The following is an 18,609-nucleotide window of genomic DNA, read 5'->3' as shown; positions in this document are numbered from 1 at the left end:
TGGCCTGTGTTGTGGAGCTCTCGGGGCTGACCCAGTGGCTCTTCGCTGTCTCTGATTCCCACTGATGGCCCGGAATGACCAGCGGCCTTTTGTGCCCTTCATGCTTCCCTCCTGGTGGAAGTTTGCTTTGGTTCCAGCCACCCTGATCTGTCCTTGCCAGATCCCCTCCCGGGCTTGGAGCCCTGCCGACCAGCCCTCGCCAGCATACGACAACTTCTGTTGCCGTGTTCTCACTGATTTCCTTGCAGGAAACAGAGCTCTGGTCTTTGAACTGCTGTCCCCTGGGCGGACCTCCCCGCCCTCCGGAGGCTCCCACCCTGCACTGGGATTTGACTGCCTGGCTAGACCCAGCTAAGCTCTCTCGGGACGTCTGGTGCCCAGTAGCCCCCATACCATGGTCTTGTTCACTGCAGATGGTGGACGCTGTCCCTCGCCTGTCTGGGCTACTCTCTGTTGGACCGAGCATGGTTGGACGGATGAACGTGCGTGCATGCTCAGCCACTAAGTCCTGTGCGACTCTCTGCGACCCCGCGGACTGTAGCCCACCAGGCTCCTCTGTCCGTGGGATTTCCCAGACAAGAATACTGGAGTGGGTTGCCATTTCCTCCTCCAGGGGATCTTCCCGACCCAGGGACCGAACCCGAGTCTCCTGCGTCTCTTGCATTGGCAGGTGGGTTCTTTACCTACAGAGCCAGCGGGAAGCCCCCGGGTGGATGAATGCTTAGCACTTAATGATGCCATCTATTCTCACCATCTCCCTCCGAAGGCAGGGATACGTAACCCCAAAGAGGCAGAGACAGGCCAGCACAGAGGCTGGAACTCAGACTCTGGGACCAGACTGCCTGGGTTTAGACGACGGGCCCACCAGGCCCAGGCCCTTCACGCTCAGCTCCCTTATCTTTAAAGTGGAGATTTCGGTGGTCTGCCATACAAGGAATAACATTCAGCCATAAAAAGAAACGATGTACTGATAATGTGCTTCAACATTGATGAGCTTCATAAACGTCACGCTAGCTGAAAGAAGCCAGGCACTAAAGCACGCCGTGTGAGCCGCGTGTATGAAATGTCTAGAGCAGGTAAATCCACACTAGAGAAAGCAGGTTTCTAAGAACTGGAGGTAGGGGGGCTGGGGAAAACCGCTTCATGGGTGTGAGGTTTCCCTGAGGGTGATGAAAATGCTTTGGAGCCAGATGGAAGAGGTAGTTGTGCGTGAAAGTGAATGCAGTAAGGGTCATTGAATTACTCACTCTGAGGGGTTAATTTTACGTGATACGAATTTCACCCCAACCTCCAAAGAACAGAACCAAAAAACTGAGGATTTTAACAGTTGTCCCTACTGTATAGGAACACCGTGAGGATCGCATGATATAATGCTGCAAAGGGCTTCACGCAGTACCCGACATTTATCAAACATTTAAGAAAATTTATCTCTAATTAGTTAATTTAAAAACACCGCTTTATGTAACCTCACACCATTTTCTTACTTTTTCCCCACATTTCACTGTAGTGAGAGCTGGCAACTTGATCATGGATTTGCACCATACCAGGAGCCAGAATTTGAGAAGCGCTGAAATAAACAAGTTTGAGCAATAAAATCAGCTTTTGTAAAAGGCCTGTTTTAGAGAGCCATCCGGAATCATTTAATAAACTGAAGACATAAAAGAGAGGAACTGGCAACCTCGGTACCTCCAGGGATACACGGAGGCCGCAGCCAAGCGGAGTCCGCGTGAGCCTGTCGGTTTTTCTCTCTAAACGGGAACAGCCACATCCATGCCTCCCTAAGCAACAGCCACGAGCACAACTTCAGCAACGAGAGCATCATATTACCTGATCAGGAAAAACGTGTCCACGCCGAGATAGAAGGGGCCACTCCGAGAATAAAGGTACAGTGGGTTTCTAAGCACCCTGGCTTTCCATTCAAGCACATTATCTGTAAAAACGTAAGACACGGTGTCTTTTGATTGGACGGAAGAAAATCTTGTGATTTATCTTTTCAAAAAAACACCTTTAACTTTCAGCTGTATTAAGAGGGTTTTGTGTATCTGTGCAACTCACTTAAGAGGAGAACATGGGACAGGAATAAGAGAGTGTGGCTCGGTAGCTGACCGCAGCCTGGGTTCTCTCCTGGGCCCCTCCGCAGGGCCCGCAGCACCCTTGAAGCTGCAGCAGCATCGCCTGTTCAGATCCCCTGGGGGCCCTCAAACTGCCCTGGGTTGGCCCCTCCCCTCAATTCTGACACGTGTGTTTAGGTCCCACTTGGAGAGTTCCTTTCGGTCGACAGGAGCTCTTGTGGAGTGTAGCAACAGAAAGAAGATCCACAAACACTGATTTTATACTAGTGCACAATACTTATCTATATTTGCCTATTTTTCCAGGAGAGGGAAAAAAAGAAGTTTCTGGATTCATTAATCATGACAAGAGGGAACCCAACTCTTCAGAAGTTAGAAATAAAATACTCAGCTTTCCCCATTCACCAGGGAATGAGGTGCCTGGTTTACACCCAAAGGGAGGTAAAGCAACCCTTCGACACTGGCCCAGAACACTCGTTTATGGAGGCCACGGCCATGTCTCGAGAACAGAAGGAAGCCCACTCGAGAAGGCTGCAGGCTCCCCTCCTAGGGCCCGACGTGACCCCCTACATGAAAGCCCCTCCCTTCTTTGACTACCCCAGAGATCCCTCAGTTTTCCGCACCCAGAGACATCCACGCAGTCATCTGACTCGTGTGCCCTGACATGATCCAGAGGAGGCTCAACACTCGGAGGCCATTCAAGGCAGAGCACGTGCTTCCCGGTGTCTTTGTGGTCCAGAGGGCTGGCACATTCTTCTGCCAGGAAAAGCATTTCAGAACTCGGTCCACGGCGGCTAGAAAACCTGGGCAGGAGCAAAGACATTACTGTGCACCCTGAAAGCCAGACCAGACCACAGCTGCCCCCCAAACAAGAGGTAAAACCTGCAAGCCAGTGATCCTGGCTGCCCCCCGGACGCTACCTCCCTTTGACCGTGAAAAGCTCAGCCCAGTTCTCCCTGTCCCCTCTTGATCTATCTGTGGATCTCTGGACCTGGTCTTCCTCCTCTAGAAACCTTGACTTAACAGTCTGGATCTGAGGTTGGTGCCCATGCCGTCTCATAACAGAATAGGCTTCCCATCTCAGGCCCCAGGAAAGCCAATGCCTGTCCGCCTCCATCGTGTTTCACAAAGGGTCAGGCAAAGGGAAACTTAGACGTCATTGAGAAGTCACACACTCCCTAAAGCCAGCGTGGGGCTTGAAATGGCATCCCTGGGGCTCGCCCAAGAATGAATCGCTTACGACAACATCCCTAAGAACGCAGAGCGGCGGGGGCAGCAGCAGTGAAGGGTGCCAGCCTTATAGTCAGTCGGGCACTCCTGGCCCTGAATCTGCCATGTATTAGCTCTGGGACCTCTGGCAAGTGAATTAACTTCTCTGTGCCCAAATTTCCACACCTGCAGAATGGGAATCAAAGTCGGTCTTAGAATCGTGGGCTGATCACGGGAAACAAATGAGACAGTGTCACAGCTGCTACTGTTCACCAGTTGAAACTCCACGACTTAAAGAGCGGTGAATGCCTTCTACTTAATTTATTCCCTTTCATTTAAAACAAGTTTAATTTGGCTCATCCCGAGAGTCCATTAAGTGTCTGGAATTGCGAAACGGGAGCCTCAGAAACTCAAGCTGGCTCTGAGAGATTTGTTGTTTTCTCTAGGATGTCGCTGGGTGCCTCTAACGTGGGCACAAGAAGTCCTCACAGAACGGAAACTCACTCACAATCGAGATGGGGCTTATAAACAAGCTCTGGAAATTTAAATCAACTTTTAAAGTGGAAGTGCGTAATTAGCATCTTGAGGTTCCAGGGGTAAGGAGGAGTTTTTTTGGGGTCGCTCTCAGAGGTGCCTGCCTGGAGGCGGGAAGCTCACCTTTCCGCTTAGAGGGGTTTTCGCTCAGCAGGGGCGGGCGCGGGCCTACACCTCGCGTCCTGGCTCCTCTGGGTTCCCCGAGCGGCCACACGCTCTAAAGGAGAGTCACGAGAGCTGGGCTTTGTCCAGCCCTGCCAGCTCTTTTACCTCTCTGAACGTACTTCCTCACTTCTTTCTTTTTTAATCAGCGTTTTTAGAGTTTTCTGGCTGTGCTGGGTCTGCGTTGCATGGTGGGCGTTTCTCTAGCTGCAGTGAGGGGGGGGCCCTTCTCCGCTGCACTGCCCCCAGCTTCTCAGTCCTGGAGCTTCTCTTATTGCCGAGGGAAGGTTCTGGGGCTCCCGGCTTCAGCAGTTTCGGAGGAGTTGTGGCTTCTGTGCTCCAGAGTACAGGCTCAGAAATCATGGCACACAGACCTAGCTGCTTGTCGGCATGTGGGATCTTCCTGAACCAGGGATCGAACCCGTGTCACTCACACTGGCAGGCGGGTTCTTTACCACTGAGCCATCAAGGAAGCCCTTTCTTCTACTTTCAAACCGAGCGCCCTTTTTGGCAGGGCCATTGTGAGGTTTCAAGAGCAATATTTGTCAAATATCTGGCCCCAGGCCTAACTTGGCAAGCAAGCACAGAATGCATTTTGCTATCATTATTTTTTTCCCATCTAAATTCCACTTGCGAGTGAATTTAACTAACAGTAGCTACCAGACTGTCTGAAAATAACTGGTCCAGAGAGAAGGCAGCCGCTCTGAGCCCCATTTTGCTCATTTGTAAATGAAGTATCTTAAACCACAGGAATAGAGGGAGGATCAGGTTAAATAATGCATGCAGTTACCTCAGTGGGAGTCCGTGGACCAGTAGCTTCAGCATCACCTGGGAACCAGTCAGAAAGGCACAGTCCAGCTCCACCCTAGACCAACTGAATCAGAATCCTAGATGGCTGGGCCCGGGAAATTGGCTGTGACAAGCCAATTTGGTGATTCTGCTGCTCACCAAAGTTGAAGGACTGCAGGTGTGACAGTGCTTTGAATTTCCAGATTTTCCCAGTGATTATCACTATGAGCCCACTCTCAGTAACTGTCAGCCCAGTATTACTACAAGCCAACTACCAGAACTTCCCTGGCAGCTCAGACAGTAAAGAAAATCCGCCTACAATGCAGGAGAACTAGGTTTGATTCTTGGGTCGGGAAAGTCTCCTGGAGAAGGAAATGGCTACCCACTCCAGTATTCTTGCCTGGAGAATTCCATGGACAGAGGAGCCTAGCGGGCTACAGCCCATGGGGTCCCAAAGAGTCAGACACAATTGAGCGACTAACTCTTTCTTTCTACTTTTAGTAACAGACCATAGAGGAAGAGCCCCCAGACTGAAGTCCATAGCCATTAACTTCATGAAGATGTCCTCAAATATTCATTCATATCCTTCTCATCTAAATAGTGAAGAACAGGGGCCTCCCTGGCAGTCCAGTGGCTAGGACTCGGAACCCCCAATGCAGGGGGCCTGTGTTCAATCCCTGGTCAGGGAACTAAATCCCACATGCCACATCCAAGAGTCTGCATCCCACACCTAAGAGATTCCACTGCTGCAAGGAAGATCAAAGACAGAGTGTTATGCTGACTTCACTTCCTAGAGAGTGTAAAAGTGGAGGGGAAAAAAAATGTTGAACCTAAGGGTCTCTCCATCTCGATTATTTCTAAACATTCAGGAATGTGACACTTCACTCTGATGAAATGTGATCACTCTGGTTATCTAAGTCACCTCTCATGAGTTTGTTAAAATGCCTACTTTTTCCTCCGCTCGGGGTTCCTGACGGTGAGACGGGCAGACAGCCCATCGGCTGGACTCTGCTTCCTGGCCCGCTCCCCACCGGCGCTCTCAGAGGCAGGCTCCCGTACGTGGCCAGAGGCTCCTCGGGTACCGGTGATGCCTGGCGGTCCGACCCCTGCCCGGTGGCGGCCACATAGACGGTTCCCACCAGAGGGAGGGTGAGGCCCAGGAAGGTGAGGACCCTGCAGGGAGATGACACAGGTGTGACCACGCCTGGAGCAAGCTGGCACCGCGCTGAGATGCAGAGAAAAGAGCACAGGGCAGAAAACCCGCTCCAACCGCTCCTAAACGTAGGCAAGTGGTAACACTTTAAGGATTAGGAGTGGTTTCCTAAGAAAAAATAACAAAAGACATTACAGAGTCAAAGATGAATGGGATTTCACTAAACTCCTTATAATTGTAAAAAAATAAAAAACACCATAACAAACAAAAAGCAACCAAGATATATTTGCAGCTGATATGACTAAGGAGTCATATCCTTCATCCATAGAATGAACTTTAAAAATCAATAAGAACCCAACTCACACAGACATAGAAAGGGGAATGGAGAAAATGAATAGCAGAGAAACTGAGAAAGAAAAGCCCTTATTACCAACTTTTTAGTGTAAATTAGGTCCATTTATGTATCTATCAAATTGGCACCAGTTTTTATAAAGGGAGCGTGGGTTGCTGGATGATGACACAGACATGGGCGTCTCTTCCTGGAGCAGCAGAATGAGGTTTGCAGGAACGCTCTTTATCAGAAGACCAGATTTAGCTCTGGGCCAGCAAGTCCACTGCTCCTAGTTTGTCCTAAGGAACCATGTCAGGTGCAACTAAGACTTCACAGGCAAGTTTGCGGAGGTGCCTGGATGAGAAGCAATGACTCAAATAAAAGAAATTCAGGGGCTTCTCTGGTGGCTCGGTGTTAATGAATCCGCCCACCAATGCAGGAGACACGACTTCGATCCCTGACCCGGGAGGGTCCCACCTGCTAGGGAGCAACTAGCCCCGCGCAGCTCAGCTACCGAGCCTGCGCTCTAGAGTCCAGGAGCCGCAACTACCGGCCCGAGCCCCCCAGAGCGTGTGTTCTGCACCAAGATGAGTCACGGCCGCAAGAAGCCCGAGCTCTGCAACCAGAGAGTAGCCCCCCGTTGCTGATACTAGAGAAAAGTCCTCACAGCAACAAAGACACAGCACAGCCAAATATATGTATATATACACACACATATATAAGAAATTCATCTTCAGGGCCACATGATGGAAACAGGAATAACTGGGGACAGGACACGCTTCTCAGTGACCCCAAAGCCCGTCACACTTGGGTGTGGCTGGCCTCCTCTGGAACACATTCGGATTTTCTTGTTAAGGTAGCAGAGAGCAGACGTCATCCAATGAATGAAAATGAAGTGGCCGAGAGCAGCTGGTGAGCAGCAGCGATGAAAGAGCCCAGCACACGCCTGGCAGCCCGGGGCCTGGGCGGTCTGCACTCACAGACTCAGGGCCGCGAACGTGTCCAGGGGAAACAATCCAGTGGCGCACCGGGCCACAGTCCAACCAGACGAGGAGGAAGTGTTCACTGCAAAGAGAGGGAGCGGAGGGGCCCAGAACGAAGCCTCTCTGAACCTTAAAATATCTACCAAAAGAAAGGAAGAAAAAAAATTAGATTGAGTTAGCAATACTTTACTTTGCAATAAAAACTTGACACTTTTCCAAGAACTTTCATATGTATCACTTCAAAATCAAATCTTGACATTAGAAAGAGCATCTGGCTTTAATATATCTGATTTACAGGTGGGGAAATTAGAGCTCAAAGATACTGGATTCCCTGGTGTCTCAGACGGTAAAGCGGCTGCCTGCAATGCAAGAGACCTAGGTTTGATCCCTGGGTCTGCAAGATCCCCTGGAGAAGGAAATAGCATCCCACTCCAGTACTCTTGCCTGGAAAATCCCATGGATGGAGGAGCCTGGTAGGCTATGATCCATGGGGTCTCAAAGAGTTGGACACGACTGAGCGACTTCACTTTGTTTCACTTTCTGAAAACTTTGCCAAAACTCAGAGACCTAGGTACTGTAAGCCCAGCTGGAGGTGTACCATGGGTCCTCTGCATCCTCAGCCTGCCCAGGCTCTGCATCTTTTCCCAGCCCCCAGCACAGGGGGAAAGACAGTCCATAGAAACCCCAATGCTGGCTCAAATCCTTCTGTGAGCAGGTCCCCACAAGAGAGAAAAATGCAACACAAGAGGGAAAAATAGGATGCTACGAGCTACGGAAAAGTGCTGTCTGAGTCTGAAGCTAAGAGGCACCAGCTGAGGACACACTAATCGATCACCAATGGCTCAGAGGGAAAGAATCTGCCTGCAGTGCAGGAGACTCAGGCTTGATCCCTGGTTCGGGAAGATCCCCTGGAGAAGGAAATGGCAACCCACTCCAGTATTCTCGCCTGGAGAATCCCGTGGACAGAGGAGCCTGACAGGCTACAGTCCATGGGGTTGCAAAGAGTCGGACACTGAGTGACTGTGTGTGAGCACAAATCAGTCACCACGGAAAACAGTTTGTAAAAATATTACCGGTGATGCTGCGGAACAGAGGCCTCAAATGTCAGCGTGCCTCAGAATTACCTGGAGGGCCCAGTAAATGGAGCGCTCCCTGCCTCCCCTCACTGCATAAGAATTCACATTTCTAACAAGCTCCCAGGAGCTCCTGCTGCTAACTGGAATGCATACCTTCAGAACCCCGGGTTGGGAGGATCCCCTGGAGGGGGACATGGCAACCCACTCCAGTAGGTTGCAAAGAGTCGCATATGACTGAGCAAGTAAGCACAGTGGTTTGAGAACACCAGGCCGGGGGACTTGCAAAATCGCAACAAAGGACGGAGGACACAGCGTGGTCCAATAAGAGAGCCACACGAAGGACTTCTCTGGTGGTCCAACGGTTAAGCATCTGCCTTGCCGTGCAGGGCACGCAGGTTCAATCCCTGGACAGGGAACTAAGATCCCACGTGATGCAGAGCAACTAAGCCCCCATGCCACGAAGAGAGATCTCACACGATGCAACAAACATCCTGCATGCCACAACTAAGACCCAAGGCAGCCAACTAAATAAAAACATTTTTAAACAAATATAAATAAATGAAACAGCAACAGTATTATAAATAAGAAGAAAAACACTGCCGCTAAGTGCCCACTCGCTCTGAGACACACCTTGGTCATTGTTTCTAATCTGTCCGCATCCCTAGAAGGAGCCACTGTTTACCTTATTTTACAGACAAGGAAGACGCCCCTTAAATGAGTTAATGAGCTTGAGCGTAGTGGTTAAGAACACAGGGTCTGCAGTGTGAGAGTCTGCATCCACCCCTGACTATCTGACCTTGGGCAAGTTAGCTGAATTTGTGTCTCGGTTTCCCTCTTGGTGAAATGGAGGTAATAGGACCGACTTCACATGGTTGTTGTGAAGATTAAATGTAGCCCAAATTTCCTCAGATGGTAAAGCGTCTGCCCGCAATGCGGGAGACCCAGGTTCGATCCCTGTGTCAGGAAGATTCCCTGGAGAAGGAAATGGCAAGCCACTCCAGTATTCTTGCCTGGAAAACCCCATGGACAGAGGAGCCTGGTGGGCTACAGTCCATGGGGTCGCAAAGAGTCGGACGGACATGACCAGGTGACTTCACTCTCTTTCTTAGAGAGTGCCTGGCACTGAGTCAGAGCTCAGTAAATGCTGGTCGTCTTGATTATGCTTGCCGCTGAGGGGCAGGGCCAGAACTCGCCCCAGGTCTGTGGAAACTTGAAGGATGTGGTCTTCTCATCCCCTCAGACCCCTCAGCTCTCCACACTACCAGACTTGCATTCAAAAGTGTGGGGTTCACGCCGCCTTGCTGTGCGACTCTGGCCGAGTCCCTTCACCTCTCTGGGTCCCTCTCACGTGCGTAACAAGGACACGTGGGTTGAACAGGATGGACTCTCGTGTGCCTTCCACCTCCCGGATCCACTGTTCCCGAGAGAGTGACCAGAGGGTTTCTGGAATGTCCAAACAAGCCACTTAAAGGTTAATAACATGTGAGTCCTTGTGAGTCTCCACGTCACCTGCTGGGGTGGAGATGGGAAGCAAGAGCTGCCCGTGCGTGCTCAGCACCCGCCAAGCATGGGGGGCGCGGTCAGAGGTCCCCGGGGCCAGGGCAGCGGGCTCCTCATCACCCGAACCCGGGTGCTCCCAAGCGACTTCCTGGAGGTACTTCCATTTCCCCAATAAACCCTGACACTGAAAAAAGCGTCCTGACCTGCTGACACAGCTATTCCCCTCGGAAGTCCTACTCTAACTGCAGTATTTATTTTTGGCTGCGCTGGGTCCTCGCTGCTGCCCCGGCTTTTCTGCAGGTGGGGTGATCAGGGGCCCCTTGCCAGCTGCCATCCTGGGCTCTCTTGCTGGGGAGCACGGAGCACGGCTCTAGGGAGCACCGGCTTCAAGAGTCACAGCTCCCGGGCTCTCGAGCACAAGCTGGATAGTCGTGGAGCACGGGCTCACGACTGAGGCTGGTGGAATATTCCCGGGTCAGAGATGGAACCTGCATCCTGCGTCTCCTCCATTGGCAGGTGGATTCTTTACCACGGAGCCACCAGGGAAGCCCTCTTCTAACTTTAAAAGAATCAACTGGGGTTTTTTTGGTTTTGTTCGTGTTGTTGAATCAACCAGTCAAGAGCCTCTGGCCGGTGTGGATTAGGATCTCAGCCTGATGACCCCGGGTGAAATGAGAAAACGAACTTCCTCAACTCACAGCTCCTCCCCGTGTTGACCTGTGGGCACCCTGCGAGACCAGAGCAGCTAGAACCTTCCTGCAGCCTTGAACTGCACAGCACAGCCTGGAGGCAGTTATCTACACTCTTGAAAAAGAATTTTTTTTTTACTTTAATTTAGGGCCCTCCCTGGGCTTCCATAGGATGAGCTAAACTATTCCTCTGGGCTTCAAGATTACATTTGTCTCACCTCCCGTTGTTTTCAGAAGCCTCCTTTCGCTAGCTCTGACTCCTCCCTTCCCAAGAAGCACAGGCTTAGCGGCGGCTGGAACGTGGCCCCAGCTGTCCCAAATGACAGTCCTCCTGCGTCTAAATCATAGAGAAGGTGCAACAGACGTCACCTCAGCGGCCCTGGGGGAACCCCGAACCACAGGTCAGCAGTTCGTCTGTGGATGAAATCTGAAGCGTTGGGCAGCAGAGTCCAGAGTCTGAAGGACACGGGAGACCGAGGTCCCCACTGCTGAGCAGTCAGACCTACAAGATGGTAGCTTCTTCGTCCACAAGGTGACCACTGGCCCCCACCCCAACGCCAACACGTTCCAGGCCTTGGGTGCTACTAACGATGACCAGCTCTGCTCCATCACCATACCACTCAGCAGCTCAGCAGTGAGTTTTTGACCTCTAAATAGCGCTGTGTGTGTTAGTCACTCAGTCGTGTCCGACTCTTTGTGACCGCATGGACTTTAGCCCGCCAGGCTTCTCTCTCCATGGGATTCTCCAGGCCACTGGAGTGGGTTACCATTCCCTTCTCCAGAGGATCTTCCTGACCCAGGGATTGAACCCGAGTCTCCTGCATTGCAGGCAGATCCTTTACCGTCTGGGTCACCAGGGAAGACTTAAATAGCTCAGGCCCAACCCCAAAACCCAAACAGTGTTGGAAGTGTGCATGTGTGTGTGTGCGTGTGCATGCTGGGGGAGATATCATCAAGGCCTGAGCTTGGTTACACTGGAGGCATCATCAGCTCAGGCCAGCAGACACCAGCCCACCCCTTCTATCTGGGGCCTGAGTTAAGAGTACACAGGGGCTTCTGCAGGATCCCAGCCCCCCAGCTTCAGCCGCACCCCTTTCTCCTCCCATGCCCTGCCCTGTACCACCAACTGCCTCATGGGCAGATTAGCAAGCTCAGTGAGGAACTAGGTATTAGGTAGTGTTCTGGATTAAACTGTGTCCACTCCAAAAAGGTTCAAACCCTAATACCCCACCCCCCACCCCAGGAACTGTTGAGTTTGATAACACTGTGAACATGACCTTATTCGGAAACAGATTCTTTGCAGAGGAAATCATCTTAAGATGAGGTCACCCTAGGTTGGGCTTCCCAGGTGATGCTAGTGGTAAAGAACCCACCTGCCAGTGCAGGAGACAGACACAGGTTCGATCCCTGGGTCAGAAAGATCCCCTGGAGGAGAGCAACCCACTCCAGTATTCTTACCTGAAGAATCCCATGGGTAGAGAAGCCTGGCAAGCTACAGTCCATGGGGTTTGAAAAGAGTTGGACAGTACTGAAGCGACTCAGCATGCACGCACACCTCCTAGGTTAGAGTAAGTTCTAAATCCAGTGTCTCTGGTGTTTATACGAGGAAGGACATTTGGACACAGGGAGGTGCCCAGGGAAGAATAGTGCATGATGACGGAGGTAGTTGACCCTTGTAAGCCACCCACTGGTGGTACTTTGCTACCTGTGCCCCTTGGAAACAGAACACAGTAGTGGTGCCAAAACACACGGAAGTGGACAGTTAGGGAACTAGCCTAAATCTAGGCTTGTGATGATCACACCTGGATTTTATCTACACTTTCTGGTGCTCCATGTTTTCATTCTCAGGAACTTACATGAAGTCTGTTGGTTAAAATTTTTATAACATCTTGAGAGTCCCTTGGACAGTAAGGAGGTAACCAGTCCATCCTAAAGGAAATCAATGCTGAATATTCATTGGAAGGACTGATGCTGAAGCTCCAATACTTTGGCCACCTGATGTGAAGAACTGACTCACTGCAAAAGATATTGAGACTGGGAAAGATTGAGGGCAGGATAAAGGGGTAAGAAAAGAAGAGATGGTTGGATGGCATCACTGACTCAATAGAAAATTGAGCAAACTCCAGGACATGGTGAAGGACAGAGTAGCCTGGCATGCTCAGTTGCAAAGAACTTGACATGACTCAGTGACTGAAAATCAACAAACGGCGGCCACACTATGCAGTTCTTTGCCTAAAAACGATACGTTCTCATCTGCCCAGAATATTTCCCCTCTCTCTGCTGTACTACAGGCTCATTTCGTCTTGGTTTGTCTGCCAGGGTCTTCCCTTGGGTTGACTCCCTGCCCTCCTGCTTTAGATGAATAAAGTCTGCACAGCCAGCCTCTGCTGAGCTGGTTTCTACCATGTCTGTAGCGGAAATATTGGCAACTCCATCAAAAACCTTTAAGGAATAGCCAGTAAATGCTTTCCAGGTGGGGACCTTTTCCCCTGAGCTCAGATGCTCCCATTCCTACCTGCTGCCTCTGTGCAGAAGCTGGATAAACAGCCTGGCAGAGAGTTCCACTAATACGTTCACCAAAGTCAGCCGTGCTCACACTAAGCAGGGCCCTTCCTTTCTCTAGTTCTTCAAAGAGAATCATCAAAACATCTTGGTATTGATAGCAATTTCTAACCTTCCATTCTATTCTTATATCATCTCTGGCTAAAAAGCTTAACATTAGGCAGAAAACTAGACTAACTGATGAATTTCTGAATAATAACGACCATTAACTCATTAGAGAGTATTCACTAGATATGCTAATATAATAACAACTTTGAAAATCTATCTTGGCCTCTAGGATATTTACAGCTTATCCAACAAGAATTGAAATTTAAGCTTGATATATAACAACTAGTTTTCTTTTTTTTTTTTAAAAAGTAAATAATACTTTAATATCTCTTTTTGCAGATAACATGACCGTGTACATAACAAATCTTAAGGATTAGACTAAAAACCCTCTAGAAATAATAAATGAATTTAGCAAGGTTATGGACATGGGACCAAAACACAAAAATCACTTGTATTTCTATATACTAGCAATGATCAAATAAAAAACGAACCTAAGAACATGATCCCAGCAGATGCAAACTATTACAAATACAATAGATAAGCAACAAGGTTCTACTGTAATGCACAAGGAACCATACAGGCACAATGGTTTTCTTTTTAATACCACCTGAAATATTTGGTTTGGATAGAGAGGTAACGTACCTGAAGCAAATTCAGAGGACAGTTTAAAATTCTTAAAAGCTGACTGCAATATCAACACTTAAAAGAGGGCCTTTAGGAACTTCCTGGTGGCGCAGTGGATAAGAGCCCGCCTGCCAACACGGGGGACGCGGGTTCAGTCCCTGGTCTGGGGAGATTCCACACGCCTTGGAGCAGCGAAGCCCGTGCATCACAGCTGGTTAGCCCGAGCATTGCAACTACGGAAGCCCTCGGGCCTGGAGCCTGAGCGCCACAACCAGAGAAGCCGCTGCCTGTGAAAAGGGGCGGCCCCTGCTCGCCACAGCTGGAGAAAGCCCGTGCAAAGTCACGGAGACTCAGTGCAACCACAAATACAGATTAATTCATTTTTTATTTTAAAGAGGACTCCTTCTTGGGGGACTTCCCCGGGCTCCAGTGACTAAGACCCTGAGCTCCCAGTGCAGAGGGCTCAGGTCCAATCCCTGGTCAGGGAACCGGATCCCACGTACGGCAGCTAAGAGCTCAAATGGTGCGAGAATCGGTGATCCTGCATGCCTCCACTAAGAACTGGCACAGCCAAATAAATATTTTTTTTTAAAAAGGCTTTTAATAATGTGTGTGACATTGTAACATGATAAGAGATACATACTCAGTCTTCACCCCCTGTTCCTGCGAGGGAGCTCCTAAAGCCCTCGGAATTTCCTGAGTGGTGGGCAGGAAGAGCATCTGTTGTTATGCATCATCGGCCCCTTTCAACCACACTTGAGTCCAGGCTCCCGCAGTGACCGCGGGAGGAGAGGAGCCGGTTGTCAGAAAGCAAACATGAGCTGGGATTGGGGTTCCAGCCCTGTCCCCATCCTCCAGGGAGGAGAGAGTGGACCTGGGGACCAGTCATCACCAACGGCCAGGGATGGAGTCCATCATGCCTCCATGGTGGACCCCTGCACAAACAGAGGGGGTCAGAGAGCTTCCAGGCTGATAACTGCCCGAGGGCCTGGCAGGGTGGGCACCCTGAGAGGTGTATCATTTCTATGACCCTTCCCCCGCACCTCGCCCTCTGCATCTCTCCCCTGTGGCTCTTCCTGGGTTTTGTCCGTTATAATAGCGGTCCCCAACCTTTCTGTCACCAGAAGCCGGTTTCCTGGAGGACAGTTTTTCCTTGGAGTGGGGGGGCACGGGTTCAGGTGGGGAGCGATGGGACGAAGCAGGTGAGGCTTCACCCCCTCGCTCTCTGCTCCCCTCTTGCTATGTGACCTGGTTCCTAACGGGGAACAGGGTCCCATGCTTTACAATAAATCAGTGATAACAGGTCATGTGTTCTCCTGAGTTCTGTGAGCCGTTAGAACAAATGATCAAATGTGGGGAGGGTTTGACTGGGGGAATGAATCAGAGGAACCGCCCCAGAGAGGAAATGTGTTTGCTAAGCTGCTTTGTCGCGTCCGACTCTTTGTGACCCTAAGGACTGTAGCCCTCTGTCCATGGGATTCTCCAGGCAAGAACACTGGAGAGGGTTGCCATGCCCTCTTCCAGGGGATCTTCCCGATCCAGGGATCGAACCTGCATTTCTTATGTCTTCTGCACTGGCAGGTGGGTGTTTTACTACTAGCACCACCTGGGAAGCCCCAGAGAGGATGTGGGGAACAAATCAGAGCCCTGGGGTCCCCTGATTTGCAGGCAAGTTGGGCGGAAGTAATGGGGGACCTCGGGACCCACTCCTTACAACTGGCATCTGAAGCGGGTGACCGTTCTGCGGAACTGAGCCCTTAATCTGTGGGGTCAGCACCACCGTTAGATACTCAGCGTCACAACTGCAGAGTGTGACGGGGAAGCCCACACATTTGGTGCTGGAAGTTTCTGGGCGTAGAGAAACCGTGTTCTCCTTCCCATGTGTCACATTAGTCCTTATTCAGATAACCAGGTTAAGTGCAGCAGACACTGGCAGTAAAAGAAATTGTAGGTTTTAAAACTTTTCCTTTGAAAATTTTGAAAGAGTTCAAGGAAGACAAGCTGGCTTCCATGTGGACTAAAATGTTTTCATTCGGGCTGAGGGCAGAAGGGGTTGTAAGGCTGCAGAGAGTCAGGGCCAGACTCAACGCCAGGGTCTACCCCTCTCTGCAAAGAGGAAGGGACTGGAGCCGGGGGAGATGAAGTGATTTGCCCAGGATCACACAGCTGGGAGGTGACAACCAGAACCAGATGCCGGCCTCTTAACGCTAATCCATCACAACACATGGGCCTCACACAATCCCAGTTCAGAATGGCCTGCCAGCCTTGGCTCCTGACCTACTTCTGCATTTGGGCCACAGCAAAGAACACGCACAGTGTGGAAACCAGATACCACCCAGTGCCTTTCTTCAGACCTAACCTGACAGCTGAGGGAAGATTAAGCTTAAAATGTTATTATCAATACATAAAGATTCAGCTCCTACCTCTCTTTAATGTCTTTCTTCTTCTTATCCACTCCCTTCCTATCCTCCACCGCCACTCCCAAGGTCCCTAAACTCCATTAGTCTCGGTTTATTGAATTTATCAGGATGAGAGCTTGGTTCAATCCCAAGAGGCTCCAAGAGGCGGGGGGTCTTCAAATCTGCTGCTGAGCCAGCAGTGTGTCCCCGGGTTCTCGGGCACTCACCCATCTGAGCCACGGCACTCACGTCTTCTTCAGCGCAAGAATCGGGCACACACACCCCCACGCTGTAGTCAGCTCCGTCGTGGCTCTAAGGGTTAATGCAGTCGATTATTTAAAAAGCAGCCTCCGGTGTGGGATAGTCTGCCCCAGTGCCTCTCTCTCCTGTACTACAGGTCATTGAGTTAATTGGTACAATTTCCAACAAACTTAGCAACTTGCCATTTTTTTGTAGCAAGACACCATGTATCAAGTAAAAATTGTAGTAATACATCAAGCCAATAATTAGAATGCCAGTCCCAATAACGCAAAGATCAAATTATAAATAAAAATTGCTGGGATGCTTCTTCTAAGCACGTAACTTACAGGATTGTATAGGTCTGACCTTTTGTTCTGATACCAAAGCCATTAATTTGCTTTGAAAACAGGATATGACTTTTGTACTCACTGATTAAACCCTCAAGTCATCAGTGTCAAATTCTCAGTGTGACCAAAGGAGCTGGGTGCTATCCTTCGTGTCTCCAAAGGTTAACCGTTGTAGGACCATTTTACAGCATTAACATCAGAGAGCTTGGATTTTGTGTCATTATTTTATGCTATTGTCATTAGCCAAACAGTAATGCATTTTCTTTTAGTGTTGTATGGCATGCATGAAGTATATCTTTGTATTAATAAGAGGTTGTGTGTTCCTAGCTTTTTCTCCCCCCAGAAGTAAAATAATTACCATGATTTGAAGATAGTCAGCCCTGTGACCCTACTTAGCGATGCATTCATAAAGGGCCCAACACATTTGCTAGGACAACCTCAGATTCACATCTTGGAGCTCTGTTTCCAGGAAAGGGCTGTGGGTAATGCGGAGTCCACTTCCCTTTGGTATTCCAAACACTGCCGGTGAGTAAGCAGTTAACGCTCGGGAACATCGGCTGAGACTTGACCTTGGGTTCCCCACAGAGATCATGCAGGGGTCTTGCATGCGGTGAGAGGAACACGTGAAGCCCTGTTTGGCCTGCGGACAACTATCTGCTGTACCTCCACACTCGGGACGTGCAAGAAAGTTTCTGCCAAGCGTTCAAAATTTAATTTCAACTTTTTGCAAAACACCTTAATAGCTTTTTTTCTGAATGAAGATAAGCAATCAGTCCATGGGGTCGGAAAGGGTCGGACACAGACTGAGCTCACACACACACACACACACACACACACCCCCCACATGCACACACACACAGACACACACAGACACATACCCCACACGCGCACACACCCCACACACCCACACACAGACACACACAGACACACACACTCAGACACACACACACACACAGACACACTCAGACACACACGCACACACACGCACACACACAGACACACACACACACACACACCCCACATGCACACACACACACACACACACACACGCCCGTCACGCGCCTCGCGCCCCGCAGATGCCGGCTCACCTGCGCCCCGCGAAGCTGGCAGTAGCGGCCCCGGAAGCGGCCGGCCGGGGCGCGGGCGGAGAGGCACTCGCTGTAGGCGCCCAGCCTGTGCGCGTTTCCGCCGAGAACGTCGCTGCCCAGCTTCCCCACCGAGTCGTACACTGCATTCCAAGCAGAAGTGGGCAGCGTGAGCGTCCGTGTGCCGCTTCCCAGTGAGTTCATCAGCGCTCCGCCCCCGTCCAAAGCTCTGAAGCTCAGAGGACCCCAGGAGGAAGCGAGCGTGTGTTTCGGTGACGCTCGCGAGCCTGCGTTCTCCGTGCGCAGCCCCCGTGTTCACGGCAGAGGACCACGGTGCATGCTGTCATGCGTGATTTGCTGCTAGAAAGATGAAGTTTGCATTCTTTTATAAAATAGATGCTCTGGGGGAATAAGAAAGATGTGACTAAAATTGATAGCTTACCTCTCTCTATACAACCAGGAGAAAATACTTAAAAAAAAATTTTTGTATACAGTTTCGTAGGACCTTATTTTGGAGAGAGGTTTTTGTTTGTTTGCTCCGTTTTTAATCTTGGGAGCAAAAAAGTGCAGTGATCAAGGCCCACAGTTCATGGCTTTCTTAGCCCTGGTCCTATAAAATTCTTATTTGGTTTGTTTGTGCTCGTATATTTCCCTTCCCCCTTCATTTTAAATAATTCATTTACTTTCCTCTTTCTTCAACTTTCCCTTTCTCTTTTCCTTCCCCCAATTCCTCCAACCTTTATGTTTGATATCTATCATCTCATCTGTAGGTTTTCTTGTTTTCCTTAAGTCTATTTGTAATTTCTGTA

At 50.1% G+C, this 18,609-nt stretch overlaps 1 protein-coding gene across 1 annotated transcript in view; it reads right to left on the bottom strand.

Moving 5' to 3' along the window:
* LOC136167405 (O-acyltransferase like protein-like) overlaps nt 1-18,004 on the bottom strand; it is a 47,073-nt gene extending 29,069 nt beyond the window's left edge. The window contains exons 1-7 of the mRNA XM_065934995.1: nt 17,804-18,004; nt 16,356-16,440; nt 7,228-7,312; nt 5,795-5,936; nt 3,936-4,029; nt 2,693-2,872; nt 1,828-1,930 (exon numbers count right to left, since the gene is read on the bottom strand). Coding sequence (XP_065791067.1) covers nt 1,828-1,930; nt 2,693-2,872; nt 3,936-4,029; nt 5,795-5,936; nt 7,228-7,312; nt 16,356-16,440; nt 17,804-18,004 — 890 coding nt within the window. The remainder of the gene's footprint in view (nt 1-1,827; nt 1,931-2,692; nt 2,873-3,935; nt 4,030-5,794; nt 5,937-7,227; nt 7,313-16,355; nt 16,441-17,803) is intronic.
* Between the last annotated feature and the right edge of the window lie 605 nt (nt 18,005-18,609).

This window comes from Muntiacus reevesi, chromosome 4 (assembly GCF_963930625.1).
Source record: "Muntiacus reevesi chromosome 4, mMunRee1.1, whole genome shotgun sequence".
Lineage (NCBI taxonomy): Eukaryota > Metazoa > Chordata > Mammalia > Artiodactyla > Cervidae > Muntiacus > Muntiacus reevesi.
The sequence above is the reverse complement of the archived record's forward strand: the minus strand, read 5'-3'. Positions and strand labels throughout refer to the sequence as shown.